General features: G+C 54.3%; 1 protein-coding gene across 3 annotated transcripts in view; it reads left to right on the top strand.

Annotated features, from left to right (window-relative positions):
* GRB10 (growth factor receptor bound protein 10) overlaps positions 1 to 15,867 on the top strand; it is a 177,974-nt gene that overhangs the window by 101,414 nt on the left and 60,693 nt on the right. For all 3 annotated transcript variants that reach the window (XM_045788518.2, XM_045788516.2, XM_045788519.2), the window contains 2 exons: positions 9,848 to 10,043; positions 15,274 to 15,415. In XM_045788518.2, the coding sequence (XP_045644474.1) occupies positions 9,848 to 10,043; positions 15,274 to 15,415 (338 nt within the window). The remainder of the gene's footprint in view (positions 1 to 9,847; positions 10,044 to 15,273; positions 15,416 to 15,867) is intronic.

The raw sequence follows: 15,867 nt of genomic DNA, 5'->3' as shown, positions 1-15,867 counted from the left end.
CTGCCCCCCCCATTGTCTTGTAATAGGACAAATAGGAATTGCACTACTGAGTTGCTTTTTTCTGTAACATGTAGCTGAGGTCCTTGGTCCTTGCAGGACAGGCTGTAACTTCTCCGGAGTAGAAAATCCTTTTCCTGTGCTGTATGTTCCCACGCACAGAACACCACAGTCTTAACAGACTTCGGGGCCGTCTGGGTGCTTCCCTGCAGCCCTGAGGCAGGACGCAGTCCAAGACAGAAGGAACGCTCACGCTCTTGCTGGGCGGCTTGCACTGAACATCGGATGCCAGTTTTTGAATTTCAGTGTCCAGAGTCACTGAGTGAAATGAGTGGCTTCTCTTGTTTGGGGAGGGTGCGGGGGAGGAATGGAATCACTTGACACTTCTCTAAAACATGGATTTAACAAGTGAATCTCACTGGAATCAAAGTCCAATGATAGCGATTAATCATTATCTTAACTTTTGTTGTGTGTTTGCTTTGGTGGTAGAGGCGGTGCTGTCTGGCCCCCAGGATATCTGCCTTCCCTGCGGGGATCTGCCCTGGACTTTGTGGCTTACCTTTCCCCCGAGGATTGAGGTATTCCTGGCATCCCACAGCCCCAGCGGTGAGAAGGAGGAATCTGTGAGGCCGGGGAGACGTCGCCCAGCCTCCTGCCCTGAGAGCCACTGCTGGCAGCATCCTGGGCCCCTTCTGGCCCTGGCCGCCAGCTTCTCTGGGGAGACACGGGAGGAGCTGTGGGCACAGCTGGGAGGAATCGTGGGTTTCCTGTGTTTCTCTAGGTTCTGTCCACTTGCAGTGGAACATTGCACAAGCCGTCACAAGGTGCAGACCCTATCACAGGATGAATACTGGTGGGGTGGGACACCTCCTCGTTGTGTAGTGCACAGGATTGGTGGAGAAGCATATGTATTTGTACCAAAATCTAGTATTTGTTAGGAAGTGGGGTCCATGTTTAGTGCATCTTAGGAAACAAGCAACCTGGTCTGGGACCTTGCCAAGCCCGTCTTCCTGAGGTTACCCGGTGAGTCACCCGGAAGCCAGCCCCAGGGGTCCCCGCGTCGCCCCCCAGCCTCTGTGGCCTGGAGATGTCCCAACTCCTGACTAGGTCCTGACACCCATCTCGTAGATGGAATATTTCTCTTCTGGAAGCGACCCTCGACTCCTCTCCACAGCTATCCCCTGTCCACTGGCTGCCCGGGGACCCACTCTGCATCGGCCCCCAGGAGCCCGTCCCTGTGCTGGCCACCAGGAGTGGTGTCCACACTGTCCCTTCAGCCCCGGTCGTGGAGGAAGCTGCGTGTGAGCGGGCTTACTGGCGCCGTGGGATGGTGGCCTGGGCTGGAGGACTGCCAGACACATGACCATCATGGCAGGCTGGCATGGTCGAGGGCGCCCTTGTCAGAGCAAGCACTTTGACCCTCCTGAAAGAAAGGGGATGGGCGTTCTCACTGGGGCGTTTCCCCCAGCAGCTGTGGGACCTTGACCCCATCGACCATCAGGTTATTTGTCTCGCTGCGAAATCGGTGTTATGGCACCTGTCGTTACTTTGCTGATTGAAGTGGTCAGCGATGTGAAATGGGGGGGGCACGTGATAAGCGCTTGATAATTGCAGTCATTAGTGGTGATAACCACTAATTTGCATCTGGGCACACAGCTCAGACGTCAGGCCCCCGGTGAGGCCACCGGGTCACCGTGTGGCACACTGAATTCTTTGGGCCTTGCTTTGCCTAGCCGTGAAGTGTGAAGTTGGCACCTCTTAATCTCTGAGACCCTTCGGAGTTCTTCAGCTTTTCCGGGGGTAGCAGGGAGGTGTTCTGTGTTCGTGCTTGAGCTGTGTGACCACAGATCATTCAGGATCTTCCCGGACACCATCGTGGGGACTGAAGGCGGTGCTCCGTCCTGCCGGGCGCGGGAGCAGGAAGACTGGTGCGCAGTGAGGCACTGGGGACACTGCAGCTTCTATGGTGGGAAGGACAGGGAGCAGGTGTGGGGAGACGGGCCGCGAGGGCATAATGTTTTTTCACCGTTTGCTTTCGAGGTTCGAAAGAGCCCGTGAATTTGAACATGTTGGCTACCCAGTCAGTCTTTCGAGTCCTTCCTGGCTGGCTGTGTGTGCACACTGGACGGCGGCTAATGAATCCGGGAGTGGTTCGGTCACACACCAGTTTCTGGTGTCGGGGTTTTGGAATTGTGGGACTCCTCTCTCCTTCCGAGAGGGACTTAGGATTTCAGCAACTCCTTCCTGTAATACAGATTTTTCTCCATCCGTGGCTAACCCGGGTGCCTTCAGGGAACATGCTTTGGGCCTGGGATTGGGCATGCGGGCGTGGAAGTTTGCATAGACCCGCTAAGTGCTGACCAGAGCCCAGCAGCTGCAAGAAGTGTGGGCAGGGCTACTTTTCAAGGGCACATACATGGTTGTAATGCAACACACACACACACACACACACACACACGGATCCTCCAGTTGTTGAAATAACCAGCTAGTTTGATTAGACATTGACCCTGTCAGTTGTGATTGGGGCAGGCGCGTGGTGCGGACAGCACCATTTCCCACAAAGGTTGGACAGCAAAGTTTCTCTTGTAGACGCAGAGAGGTCAGGAGATGTGAGCGCACGGCCGAAGCTGTGTATGTATTTATAGGAATATGCCGGATGGATCCTTCTAGGGTTTCTATTTCCTGCTTCACATCCTGCCTGCCTATAGTAACTCCTGCAATAAAGCTTCGTTGGATGTATTTTTTTAGATGACAGGATTTGAAAGTTGCCTTTGTATTTGGAGCTCTGGTCAGGTATCCGCGGTTAGGTTTTCTGAATATCTGTAACTATCACGAACACGAGTGGAGGCGCACTCTAACTCCAGTCTAACGCTTGATTTTCTTCTGCTGCTTACTGAAGCCCAGCGGTACCGATTAAAAATTAAGTACTTGTGGCGGGACTCAGAGAGTAGAAGATTAATTGGTGTGCAAAAGGTGTGTCAGTAGAATGTTGAGCTCTGTCTGCACAAGGTTTAAATGGCTCAGAGGTTGACAAAACTGGCTTGCTAAGTGAGTGTGGCTTAGGTCTAAAACACCGTTGCAGGCCGGACCTTTCATTCCTGGCCAGATGGAAACGTGTAAGAACGTTGGCCTTTCCGCGTTCGGGACTTCCCAGCCATAGCATTGTATGCAAAGTAAGCTTCCCTGTCCTCTCTGTGCTGACCCAGCTCTTCTGTACCCCAGATGTGTGGGCTTTCTTCCCACACGAAGCATCCTCGGAGACCAGCGGGTGTGTCCTGTGACGCTGTTTAATTCTGACGTGACCTGCTTGGTTCCGTCACGTACTGGAGCAGCCCAGAGAGCGCAGGTAGACGGTTCACTAGTTAGAGTACTAGTTCATTATAACGGACGCAGCTCAGGAATAGTCAGGTGGAAGAGAGGCATTGAGCGACGTACGGGGAAGGCATTTGGGGCTTCCGTGCCGGGCACACCACCTTTCCAGAGCCTGGTGTTGACCTACCTAGAAGCCCTGCAAACCCTGTGGGTTAGCATTTCCTGTATAGGAGCTTCTCCACGTAGGCAGGATGGCTGAAATCATTGGCCCTTGGTGATGAACTCGACCTCCGGCCCCTGGCCCCTCCCCCGAGGTGAGGGAGTGGGGCTGACCCTCCCAACCCTCTAGTCCCACTGTTGGTTCCCCTAGCAACCAGCCCCCATCCCGTGGTTATCTGGTGGCTTCCCCCAAAGCATCTGATTAATATAAACTCAGGTGTTGTTGAAATTGTATAGGGGCGTCTGGGGGGCTCAGTCGGTGAAGCGTCTGCCTTCAGCTCGGGTCATGATCCCAGGGTCCTGGGGTCCAGTGTCCCATCAGGCTCCCTGCTCCGCAGAGAGTCTGTTTCTCCCTCTCCCTCTGCCCCAACCCCCTGCTTACTCACCCAGGCGCTCTCGCGCTCTCTTTCTCTGTCAAATAAATTAAAAAAAAAAAAAAAAAAAAAAGAGGCTTGTAATGAATAACAGAATGTTACAACACAAAAGGTGATGCTTTGACCTTTATGAGAGCTCCGGAGCTATTTCAGGAACCAAAAAAGACCAAATATTAGAACAAAAGATGCTCCCATTGCTCTTAGGGCTTAGGAAGTTATAAGGATCTTAGGAGCAGTGTGGCAGGATCAAGTCCAAGATATCTATGTCCTATTCTGTCCCAGCCTCACCAGTGCCATCGATTTTTTTTTTCTTTTTTTCCTGCTCATATGTAATAATCTGTCACTGTCTGGGGTTTTAGCATCTTGAGCAAAGCTCCCGGCCCGTCTCACTTAGGAGCCTCCCTTCTGTATGCAGACGGGAAGAAGCAGGCAGACGGTGCATGGTGACAGGTGCTCACATGGTCTGGGAAGAACGGACAGTCCATACATGCACGCTGTGCACGTCGGGAAAGTAGTGTTTTTGTGAGGTGCCGAATGATTCAGCATCAGTGCCCTCTTCCCTGCCCGGCTGGAGAGGACACTGTGTGGTGCTGCGGGCCCAGCAGGGTGCAGTGAGGAGGCCAGGTGGGGCTAGAAGTCAGAGCCTCGCCTCTAACCCGCGCTGTCCTCCATGCCCGTGGTCAGCTGGTGAGCGCCTGGCCTCCTCCTGGCCTGGCTTATGGAGATGTTCACCCCGAATCATCGAGGAGCCAACGCGAGTTTGTTTCGATGAGTTTAGATCTATTTTAGAAGTAAAGCAGCCTCCGTTTGCTTGTGGCAGTGAGGCCAGAGGCACATGTGAGTTTGAGATCAGATGAGCTACCCAAATATTTGGGACCAAAGTCAGTGTCCAGTTTGGGCCTGGGTTATTTGAGGAAGCAGAGTACCTATTAATAATGTGATTTACAGCCGTGTTGTCTGACCTACATCTGTGCTGCGGGTCCAGCCGCATGACTCCGTGTGACGGGAAGTCGTTTTCCCTCCCCTTTGTGTGACTTCCAGGGTGCAGCCTTGTGGGAAATACGTTGGTATCAAGTCTGCACTGAATAGACACTCCGTCTTAACACCCGTTTCCAGAAGCATCTGCCTCGTTCGTGCCCCGTGTGTTTGCTTCTCCGCAGAACGGCTCTCACAGGTGTGGGGTGCTGGCGCGGGAAGGCGTGCAGCGTCCCACACACCACGGGACACACAGGACGCGGGTCACTCTAAGTGTTTCTGCACGAACCGAGCATCACCTCAGCAATGTCTTAGTGCCTGCCGTAATATCATAGTGTTGTACTTTTTTTTTCTTTAAGATTTTATTTATTTATTTGAGAGAGAGGGCAGAGAGAGGGGAGAAGCAGGCTCCTCACTGAGCAGGTTGCCTGATACGGGACTCGATTCCAGGACCCTGGCATCACGTCCTGAGCTGAAGGCAGACGCTTCACCGATGGAGCCACCCAGGCGTCCCAGTGTAGTAAGGTTTAAAAGAATGTGATGGAGAAGTGTCTTCCTTGGAATCAGTCCTTTAAGACCCCTGCTTGGAAGATTCCATTATTAGTCCTTACTGGAATTTAACAGAGTTTAGGGAAAATCAGGAAATCTAAGTGATTCTGTTGTATTTTAAAGATTTTATTTATGTGACAGAGGGAGAGAGAAAGAGAGAGAACAAGCAGGGAGAGCAGCAGGGAGAGGGAGAGGAAGAAGCAGACTCCCCACTGAGCAGGGAGCCCAATGCGGGACTTGATCCCAGGACCCTTGGATCATGACCTGAGCCGAAGGCAGGTGCTTAACCGACTGAACCTCCCAGGCGCCCCTCCCCCCAAGTGATTCTGTTATCTAAACAGATGAAATACTAATTGAGCCACAGAAATTTGAAAGTTTGTTCCAGAGTAGGATTTTTTCCCCCAGAGAAGGGTATTTTAGATTCTTTACAAGGTTTTGGTTTTGCTCTAAGAGCTGTGGAAAATACGCAGGTTTGGTCCCTGGCGGTACGGTGGTTGGATTCGATTCATGGAGGTTACAGCCTGCTACCTGAACGTTAGCCGAGTGACCTGGCTTCGTCTAACACCTGCACAATTAAATGTATTCATAGCGAGGAGTTTTATAAATAACCCACCTCGGAAGGGAGGGAAAGCGTGTTGAGGACGCACATTGTATTTGCCCTATGGGGTCTTCATCCTTTACGGTCCTACTGACTCTGAGTCATGTCAGGATTACGTTGCATTCCCGAAAGCATGGTGGCCTGACTGCAGAGAGGGGTGGCCCCAATGGGAGTGACCTGGCTGGCCCCGAGAAGGAGCAGAAGGACAGGACGGAAGACACCATGGGCTGCCTCTGCGCGCGCCGCCAAGGGCTTCTGTAGGGAAAAGATAACACTCCAGTGAAAACCCCCCTGGGGGGTCAACACATTGCATGTTCTCAGAAGAAATCTGTCAGCGAGCCTATTTCCCAGGGAGGAGAGAGTGGAAGCAGTGGCCAGTGTATTCTAATAGCTGGGTTTTCTCCTGATTTTGAGGACGTATAAACGACAGCTGGGTGAAACCCCACCAGGCCCGTGGCACTCCTTGGCCGGCCTGCTCGTGGCACCCAGCCCCAGCTGGGCCTGACCCGAGGCCACCTCGGGAACTGCCGTGAGCTCTGGGCTTCACTGACTCTTAAATGGTCATTAAGGGAGAAGTATTGGGTTATTCACGGGATGAGTTAGGGCAGCATGGGCTTAATTGTGTTACAGAGCTCAAATCGGGCAACTATTATGTGGCAGCTAAATAGGAGTGTAGGACACATTCTAGGACTTTCCTGAAGCCCCAGACTTATGCACTGCAGTGTGACTTGTACTTGTTCTCAAAGGTGAATACCCCAAGGTCTCAATGAAATATACAGCTAAAGTCCCCTATGTGGTGGCCGGCCCTCTTCTCTTTGTCCCTGTTGAGTGTTGCTTCCTCAGTTTACAGTTGAGGACAGGAGACAAGAGGACAAGGGTGTGTGTGTACCTCTCCCTCCAGGGGTCCAGATTTTCTAAGAGACCCACTCGTCCCACCCATCCCTGCCCCTGAACTCTGAGCAAGACATGCCTGCTGACTCTGGGGTTCTCCTTGTGATAGATTAATTATTGATCACATGGTAATTATGAATTATTAATTCAGCACTTTTGTCCTTCTAGTATCTTGTCACAGGATTAATCTTTGACTCTTCATAACCCAAGTTGAGGCAGCATCTTTCCTCGTCCCACGCAGGCCCCAAGAAATCAGGGCCCTGCTCACAGGTTTCAAGTCGGGATGTGGGTCGGTGTCCACACCTCCCACCCCGCCTACTCCACTCAGACAACTCTCACTGGTCTTGGTTCCTGCCATTTCAAAAGCATTGGATCCTCTCTTGTTGGTCTGTCTGTCCGTCCTCCTTAGGACCCAGTGGGATCCATCTAAGGCCTACTGTGTATAATGTCCTGTGTCCAGGCCTTCCTCGGACCCCCCGCCCTGGCACCGTTACCTGGAGGGTCAAGAAGCTGGGGGTCTGTGGCTTTTCTGCCTCTGCCTCAGTCTTCCCACAGCTGTTCTCCACCCACACCCCACCCCCAGCCGACCGCACGCCCTCCCTGGCTGTAGCCACGGGGCCGCCTGCACCCCCAAACCCTCTGCCCCTTTGGCATCCATGCCAGCCATCCTTCCTCAGGCAGGTTTTTGTCATTGTTTTGCTTTTCTCTCTCTTCTTGTGCCCTTTTGCCTAATGAGACAGGGAAGCCGAAGCACAGGCATCCAGGACGTGTGTGTGGATTGGGAGAAGCAGGGAGGGCAAGTTCCGGAAAGGTCTGCGAGCTCGTGCATTGAGCACATACCCGGTGAGGTCGAAGTTGTGTCTGCAAAGATTGTTTTCAGATTTGAGGTTCGCTGCTTCACGCTTGGGTGTGATGGTGGGCGAGGCGCCCCACCCGTGCAGGTCCGTTGCTCGGCTATAAACCAGTTAGTGGTCGCTGGTTTATACTGTGTCGTAAGGTGTCAGTGAAACAGATGTACTAAGTAACATCTGCCTCACGCTTACCAGGCTCTGTTACGGAGCAGGGTAATGACCAGCTTCCTCCTGCCAGCCCCCTGCGGGTCGCTCCACCGTGTTCACGGTTCGGGGTTGTGGGGTGACAAGTAGAAAGATGAGCCTCGTGTCCTGGATGTGGAGCCCATAGTAGGAGTGGGGCCAGGGTGGGCAAGTTCCCAGCCGGTGACCCCTCTGCTCTGCCTTCCTGCCGGTAGGGGCTTGGGCCCCTGGCTTGGTGAGGGTTGCTTTTCCTGGGCCCCAAGCCCGTTGTGCTGAGTGGGGGTCACTCACAGGAGCAGGTGGGCCCATGGGTGAGCTGACTTGCCCAGCGCTCCAGTAAGGTGGGTCTCATTCACGTTTGCCATGTTGTGAAAAGTGACAGAGCTGAAAACGCATAGAAGGGGAGCAGTGCTGTTGGGTTGCAGTGGGTTACAAGTGAGAGAAAGTAACTCAGAGTGGCTTCTGCACGCAATTGTGGGGACTATGCCTTACAGAGCTTCTAGCCAGAGTGTGGCCTCGCCTTAGGAGGTTTGCGACCCGAGCCACGCTGGGCTTCTCGGAGCCTGGCTGCCATCTCCAGGCTCTGTGTCTGCCTCCTGCCCCAGCTGCTCCCACATCTCCCAGTGGTGTATAGTCAGGGTTCTACCGAGAAACAGAACGAATGGGACATGCATTTATAGGTATGTGGAGGGGGGTATTGTAAGGAACTGGCTCATGTGATTGTGGAGATGCATTTCCAAAATCTGCAGGGTGGCCAGCAGGCTGGGGACCTGGGGAAGAGTTGCAGTTCAAGTCTGGAGGCAGAATTTTTCCCTCCTCAGGGGCTGTAGCCTTTTTCTCTTAAAGGCCTTCAACTGATTGGACAAGGCCCACCCACATTATGGAGGGCGATCTGTCTTACTCAGAGTCTCCTGATTTAAATGTTACTCTCATCTAGATACTTCACAGACGGGTGCCTGGGTGGTGCAGTCAGTGAAGCTTCTGACTTAGTTTCGGCTCAGGTCATGATCTCAGGGTCTTGAAATCAAGCCCCACATCTAGCTCTGTGCTCAGTGGGGAGTCTGTTTGACTCTCCCTGCCCCTCCCCACTGTGTGCTCACTCTCTCTGTCTCAAAAAAAAAAAAAAAAAACAGAGAAACATCTAGAATCACGTTTGACCTGGCCAAGCGGACACGTCAGAGTTCCCAGCACAGCCTCTAGGTCACACCTCCTGTTTTCTCTGCTCCCTCTGGCATTCTCTGTGCTGTCTCCACGTCTGTGTCAGGCCTTCCTCACGAAGACCAGGCTTCCCTAGCTCTCAGACCAGTCGAGGGCAGAGGAGGGCCCTGGAGGTCAGCAGGTTCACGCTCCCTCAGCCACCACCCATGAGCCCATCGACGTGGCTTGGGCCTCCTGGAGCCCTGAGCAGGCCAGGGCCCCTGTCTGTGTCGGGTGCCATTCTGTTCCTGTGTGTCTGTCTTTCATTTCTAGAATTTCGGGGAAGGGAGATGTCCCGATTCATCTAGTTAGGGCTCAGTGTCCTCCCGGGGTCTGGCCAGCGGAGGCCAGAGCAGCGGGGTCATGCTGTGCGGCCCTGGCTGTGTGTGGCCCATCCACGCCGAGGCATGTGAGTTAGGCAGGGGCTCCAAAGCTGCGTCCTGTCTGTGCAGACCGCGGAAATGCAGCTGGACTGTAGTTACCGAGTTCCCTGTGGAACATCCACAAATACTGAGAAACGCACTACGTCCGCTTTCTTATGGGATGTACACTCTCAGTTATGCTCCTCGGCCTTCACCGAGTTGTGCAAACGGTTGTGAGTTTGGGGGCCTGATCCCTAAGATGCCCGTGTGGCTGTCACCCCTCGCTGCTGCTAAAGTTCTATTCTGTTCTGTTTTCTCGCTGTTGCCTCTCACGCCCAGAGGATGACGTAGATCTGGAAGCCCTGGTGAACGATGTGAATGCGTCGCTGGAGAGTTTGTACCCGGCCTGTAGCATGCAGTCGGAGACGGTGCCCCTGCTCCAGAACGGCCAGCACGCCCGCAGCCAGCCGCCACCCTCAGGAACAAGGTCCCTGCAGGCGCAGCGTTCCCAGCCTGTGCACATCCTCGCCGTCAGGTGGGACCCGGGGCCTTGAGGGTCTCGTCTCCGAGGGCAGATACACAATCGTGCTCTCTGCTCGTATGGTCATTTTCTCCGTCCAGCTCGGCCCCATGGGCTTGGACTTGGTATCAGGTTCAGTTCTGACAACGTCCCCTGAGCCCCTGCTCGGTGCCAGGGGGAGGGAAATCATCGTAAGAGAATGCTCTGGAAAGAATGAAGGAATGACCAAGTGGTCTGTTGAGGGCCCTAGGGCCTTACTGCCCAGACTCCCCCAGGGATTCACTGGAGGAGGAGACACAGCCTCTGGAAGTTCCGGGCCTGGCAGGAGGGGCTTCAGGGAAGCGGAGGAGGGTTCCTTGCAGGTGGCATATCTCTGATTTGGGTGTCGAGGGGTGAGTAGGAGCTGGGGGGAGTGGTGGGAAAAGAGATTTCGTGAGCAGAAGAGGTGATCACCATTGTCGCAAGTGGCAAGATTTCCGTCCTTTTCATGGCGCAGTGATACTCCATTGTACGTACTGCGTTTATCCATTCATCCACTGATGGGCGACACAGACAGCATGCTAAGTAACTAAGCTGGCCGCAGAAGGGCAGGTGCCACGTGATTGCACGCAGGGATGCATCTGAGGTAGTCACACTCCTAGAAGCAGAGAGTGGGAATGGTAGAGGCCAGGGGCTGGGGGGGGGGGGGGGGTCGGGAGATAGGCGACAAAGCATCCGAAGTGTCGTTTCTACAAGATGAGCAAGTCCTAGGGATCTCCCGCAGCACAGAGCCCACACATCCCAATAGTTGGTGTAGACCGAGAACTTGCTGAGAGGGATGAGCTTCAAGGATCACAACAGATAGTGGGGAGGGGCCGTTGGCAGGTTGTGGGTATGTCTGGCAAGCGAGACTGGTGATGGGTCATACGTGTGCGAATGTCACACCCTGTCACACACATTCCCGCGTATCACACCTCAGCGGAAGGGGTAAACAAAAGATCCCGATGGGGCCACATCCCGAAGGCCTTTGTGAACCATTGGAGGGGAGACTCGGGGAAGAATTGGAAGAGGCGAGTGAGGACATTGGGTTTGGGTTTTGGCAGATGGTTCTGGCAGCCTGGTGTCGGGGTGGGGGTTGCGGGCAGGGCACGGACGACTTGGAGGCTGTTTCAGGGACCAGCCTAGAGACCGTGGTGTTCTGACCCGATAAAGAGGGGGGCAGACAGGAGTTGTCTGCACCTGAATTTTGAAGGGGGAGGGATGGAGAGTTGAGTGTGCCTCTGCCCTGTCTCGAGTGCCCGGGAGGTGAGCGGACAGGTGCTGAAGGCATCATGGGCCTTCTTGGGGGAGAGGTTTGTGAAATCAAGCTGAGAAGCTCTCCGAGGCTACTGCCCGGTCCCGGTGGGCCCTGGAGGTTTTCAGGTGAGGCTGGAGGTGTGGGGAGGGGGCGAGGGACTGAGGCCTCCCTGCCTCCCTGGCCTTTCTAGTGTGAGGCTTGTGGTGCCCTCCGTTTTGGGCCTCGGTCAGGCTGGAGTGCCCGTGGCTGCTCCTTCCTCAGCACTGCATCTTCTGGGGAATCTTGTTTCCTTTCCTTGTGAGGGGGGTGGGGCCCTCTCTGCTTCCAGAAACTTCTGTGAGGCTCTTTCTGGTCTGACATCCCCGGCATTGTGCAGACAGGTGACTCTCTTGCCCAAGGTAGCCTGCTCTGTCTCGGGACGGCAGAGTAGGCACAGAGCTGTCTGCAGCGTGGTCAGCTGCCTCTCGGCTCCTGGCGCTTCCCTCCCTCCCCCTCCTGGTGTTTACGTCCTACTCTGCTTTCCGGAGCATCACCCCTGTGTTCTTGGCCTCTGCGGAGCTCAGTCTGGAAGGAGATGCTCTTTCCTCCTGGGCGCTTCTCTGGGTCTGGGGTCTGTCAGTCATGTGTTCATGGAAGCCTTGAGTGGGAGGCCCCTGGGAAGATGGGGTCACAGCGGCCGTACCCGAAGTGGAGTCAGGGCAGAGGATGGACCAGAAGGCCTGGGCTGGTGAGTTGCCTGGAGCCCTTGAGCCTAAAGTTTGGGCCAGCTTTAGCCCTGTGCCCTGGGGCTACCTGTACTAAGTCCCACGGAGGGTGCATGGGGCAGGCGTGCACCACAGGACAGCAGACACTCTCCCTGCTGCAGAGGGGACGCTGGGCCTCAGGCCTCGCCTCTTCTCCCTTCTCTCACATAAGTAGTATTGTTTCTTACCTTCAAGTGCATTTAAAGAATGGGGTGACCAATATCGGATACCCAAAGATTGATTTTGTAAGCGAGCACTTCCCGTGTGTGCTGAGCACTTCCTATGTATAGTCTGTTGAATCCTCATTTGTTAGCTGGTACGATGGCCATCGTGGCCCTCGAGGTGGGTGGTGTGGTGGCCCTGGGGGTAGTGACTGGCCCACACCTGGTGAGTGGGAAGTGCAGATGCTAACCCGGCCTGAAGGGCCCCAAGGAGCCCAAGACCCACTGGGCCTGGTACTGTGTGTGAGACCCATGGAGTGGGGTGTGGAGTGCCAACGGAGATAGGTGCAGAGCAGAAGCTGGGGAAGGCAGAGGAGGCTTTCTGGAAGAGGCTACCACTGGGCCCTCCGATCCTGAGGGAATGGGCTGCAGGGACAGTGGAGGGCAGCAGACGTGTTCCAGCTGGGCAGACTGCAGAGCATGGGCCTGCCATTCTCCTCCCCATCCCTGACTTCCGACATCCCTGCATCTTCGTTGCCTTTTCACGTCTCAGTTGGTGATTGTGGAGGGACGCAGCCTCCAAACTGTGCCTGTCTCCAGCTCCGTGTAATGACCCTTAGTTTTGCTTCGGATGGTACTTGTGCACTGCTATAAAGTCGACGTGGGACTCTTTTTTTCCTTTTGAGTTTTAAGAGTAATTTATTGACGTAAAACCCACATAACATAAAATTAACCACTTACAGTGTACAATTGAGGCATTTTTAGTACTCTCCCAGGGTTATAGTCCCACCACCTCCACCCAGTTCCAGAAGTTTCCCACCCCCCCAGAGGAAAACCCGCTACCCATTCCGCAGTGTCTCCACGCTGCTGCTTCCCATGGCCCCTGGCAGCCACCCAGCTGCATGTCTGTGGCTGTGGCTTTACCTGTTCTGGCTGTATCAGCGGAAGGGAATCCTTGTTCACTTAGCATAATGTCTGGTTTTTTTTAAATAAGGACTTAGTTTTGAAAGATGAGTTTTAGGTTCATTGCACACTTGAGAGAAGTTTCGGAGCATTTCCCATACTCCCTGTGCACACATGCACGGCCTCCTGCACTATCCACACCCCCCACCACGTGGTACATTTGGTACGGTTGCCGAGCCTGCATGGATGTGGTCAGCACCCAGAGTCTGCTGTCGGTGTCGAACCCATGCTGTGGGTGTGGACAAATACGTAATGACACGAATCCATCCTTACACTAGGACCTCAGAACGTTGGCATCTTGTATATAATAAAGCTCTTGTGCTTCAGGGTGGACACTGGCTAGTGGTCTGGGGCTGGAATATACTCAGCAGGCCTGGCCGCATCTCCTGCTCTCTGGCTCTGTGGGACAAGGGACACTTTGCCACGACAGAGGCTGGTATGGGAAGAGTGGGCTTTCTTAATAGCTCACATCCGCTTTCTGTGTATGTGTGGAGCCGCTAGAGAAGAGCCATCCCACACCACAGCACGGACCTCCTTCCTGCCGTGGGAGCACGCGTGCCGTAGGTGGGCGCGTCCTGGTCCCCGGGGAATGGCCAGGCAGGCCCCGGCAGCGTCAGAATCAGTCGGTAAACAGAGAACCTGGAAAATGATCATGGTGTATTTTTCTAGTGGCTAAACTCCCAGGAAAGCAGATGGATCCTTCATGTAGTTGAACTGTCAAAGGAGTTCAGAAATTCTTGGAAGACACAGCCAACGCAAGGGCTTCTGAGGCATAGTGTCAGCAGGGACCGGGAACGCTGAGCGCCGGCTCAGCCTGTGCTCCATTCTTGCGGGTAGACGTCCAGACACTGGGCCGCCGTGGTGCCCTCCGCTCCCAGGAGAGCCTGGCAGTGTGGGCAGGAAGCCACCAGCACAGCCCTGGGGACAGGAAGCAGAGGGGCGCTTTGCAGTTGGCTCTGCTTTGACTTTGAACTTGATTCTTCTGCTGTTTTCATAATTGCATTGGATTCATCTCACTGTGTGTGTTTGGCTTAGTTGTAGGACAAGTGGGCTTTGCATTCTTGGGAGGAAGTGCCTGAGGGCAGCGTGGCGCACGCTCTGCGCTGTGAAGTGGGGTGCTGAGGGCTGCTTCTGGGGAGACGCAAACACGGGCTCTTGTGCTCTGGGGAGGGTAGCGGCACGGAGCACTGAGTGCGCGCTCATGGTCAACAGCCTTGCTGTATAAACAGGCACACGCGTTCCACAAGGCAGATGAGGACACACGAAGCTCTTCCAGGGCTTGATGTGTTTGGAGAAGTGTTCACTTCAAGGGCCTTGGGAATCGTGATTCTCCTGAAGATGCTCTTACTCACAAAACCTCTTCACACGTCGGTGTTCATCAACGAAACCGATGAGGTGCTTGGAGAGAACGCCTGGAACAGGCCTGTGTTTGTGATGTGAGTTTGTGATGTGAGTGCCCTCAGATGTTTAATGAGTGAGGGAACCTGGACCCTTTGAGTCTGAGAATGGCAGCTTTCAAAGAAACAAAAGAAAACAAAACACCAAGACTTGGTCCTGGTACCATACACGTAACATGAAACCGAGCATCTCAGCTGTGGAGTGAACCGGTGCCTGGTGTCTCATATACGGTGTTGTGTGTGCCTCTGGGATTGCTCATCTCGTGGAAGCGAAACTACCCCTGACCAGAAGCTCCCCGCTCCCCTCACCCCGGTCCCCAGCAGTGTCCATTGTCCTAGCTAGGAGCTCGGCGATCCCAGGTGCCTCACAGAGGTGGAATCATACATGTGCCTTTGTGACTGGCTTATGTCACCTAGCACCGTGTCCTCAAGCATCGCCCCGGCTGTAGCGTGTATCAGAATTCCCTTCCTCGGGTGGCCGAATCGTGTCCCCTTGTGTGGCTGGACCACGTTTGTGTGTCCGTTCATGCATCCGTGCACACTTGGGTTTGACTGTTGTGACAAGTCCTGCTGTGACCCTGGGAACCAGGTACCGGTTTGAGCCCCTCTTTAGTTTTGGGGGGCACATCCCCAGACGTGGGATTGCTGGATGGCGTCGGGGAGCGACAGCAAACTTTTAATGAGCGGTTGTGTCTCTCCTCCCAGACGCCTGCAGGAAGAAGACCAGCAGCTCCGAACCTCGTCTCTGCCGGCCATCCCTAACCCTTTCCCCGAGCTCTGCGGCCCCGGGAGCCCACCAGTGCTGACGCGGGGCTCCTTACCTCCAAGCCAGGCAGCTGCGAAGCAGGTGAGCACGCGCCCCTGGTTCAAGCGCCAGGCCGCCGGGCTGTGGGGTCAGGACGGACGCACTGGCTCATTCCTTTGGGAAGAAGGGAGGGAAAGTGGGGGATCTTTTCTCTTGCTACTGTCCTTTAACTTTATGAAACTTTTTGATTTATTGGCCAGAATTCCATTTAAATCAGGGATGTTATCAATGTGTTTCAGAAAGCGTCCCATAAAAATGATAAAAAATAACAATTTGGTGCTTAAAGATGAATGTTAGTTCTCTGACAAAACGCCCCCCACCCCATGGTCTCCACGGGCAGGGATCTCTGGGTGGACGAGGTTTGCTCAGGCACCTGAACTTCGGTCTGGAATAGGATCTGTGCAAGGCAGAGAAACTTGACCCAGAAGACAGCAGCCACCTGTTTAAACTAAGAGTTTCTCCCTTAAAAGGAGGACTGTGAGCAGGATATTGTA

This window comes from Ursus americanus, chromosome 3 (assembly GCF_024610735.1).
Source record: "Ursus americanus isolate L20-20 chromosome 3, mUrsAme1.1.p, whole genome shotgun sequence".
NCBI classification, from domain to species: Eukaryota; Metazoa; Chordata; class Mammalia; order Carnivora; family Ursidae; genus Ursus; species Ursus americanus.
Note: the sequence above shows the minus strand (reverse complement) of the source record. Positions and strands in the feature narration are given on the sequence as shown.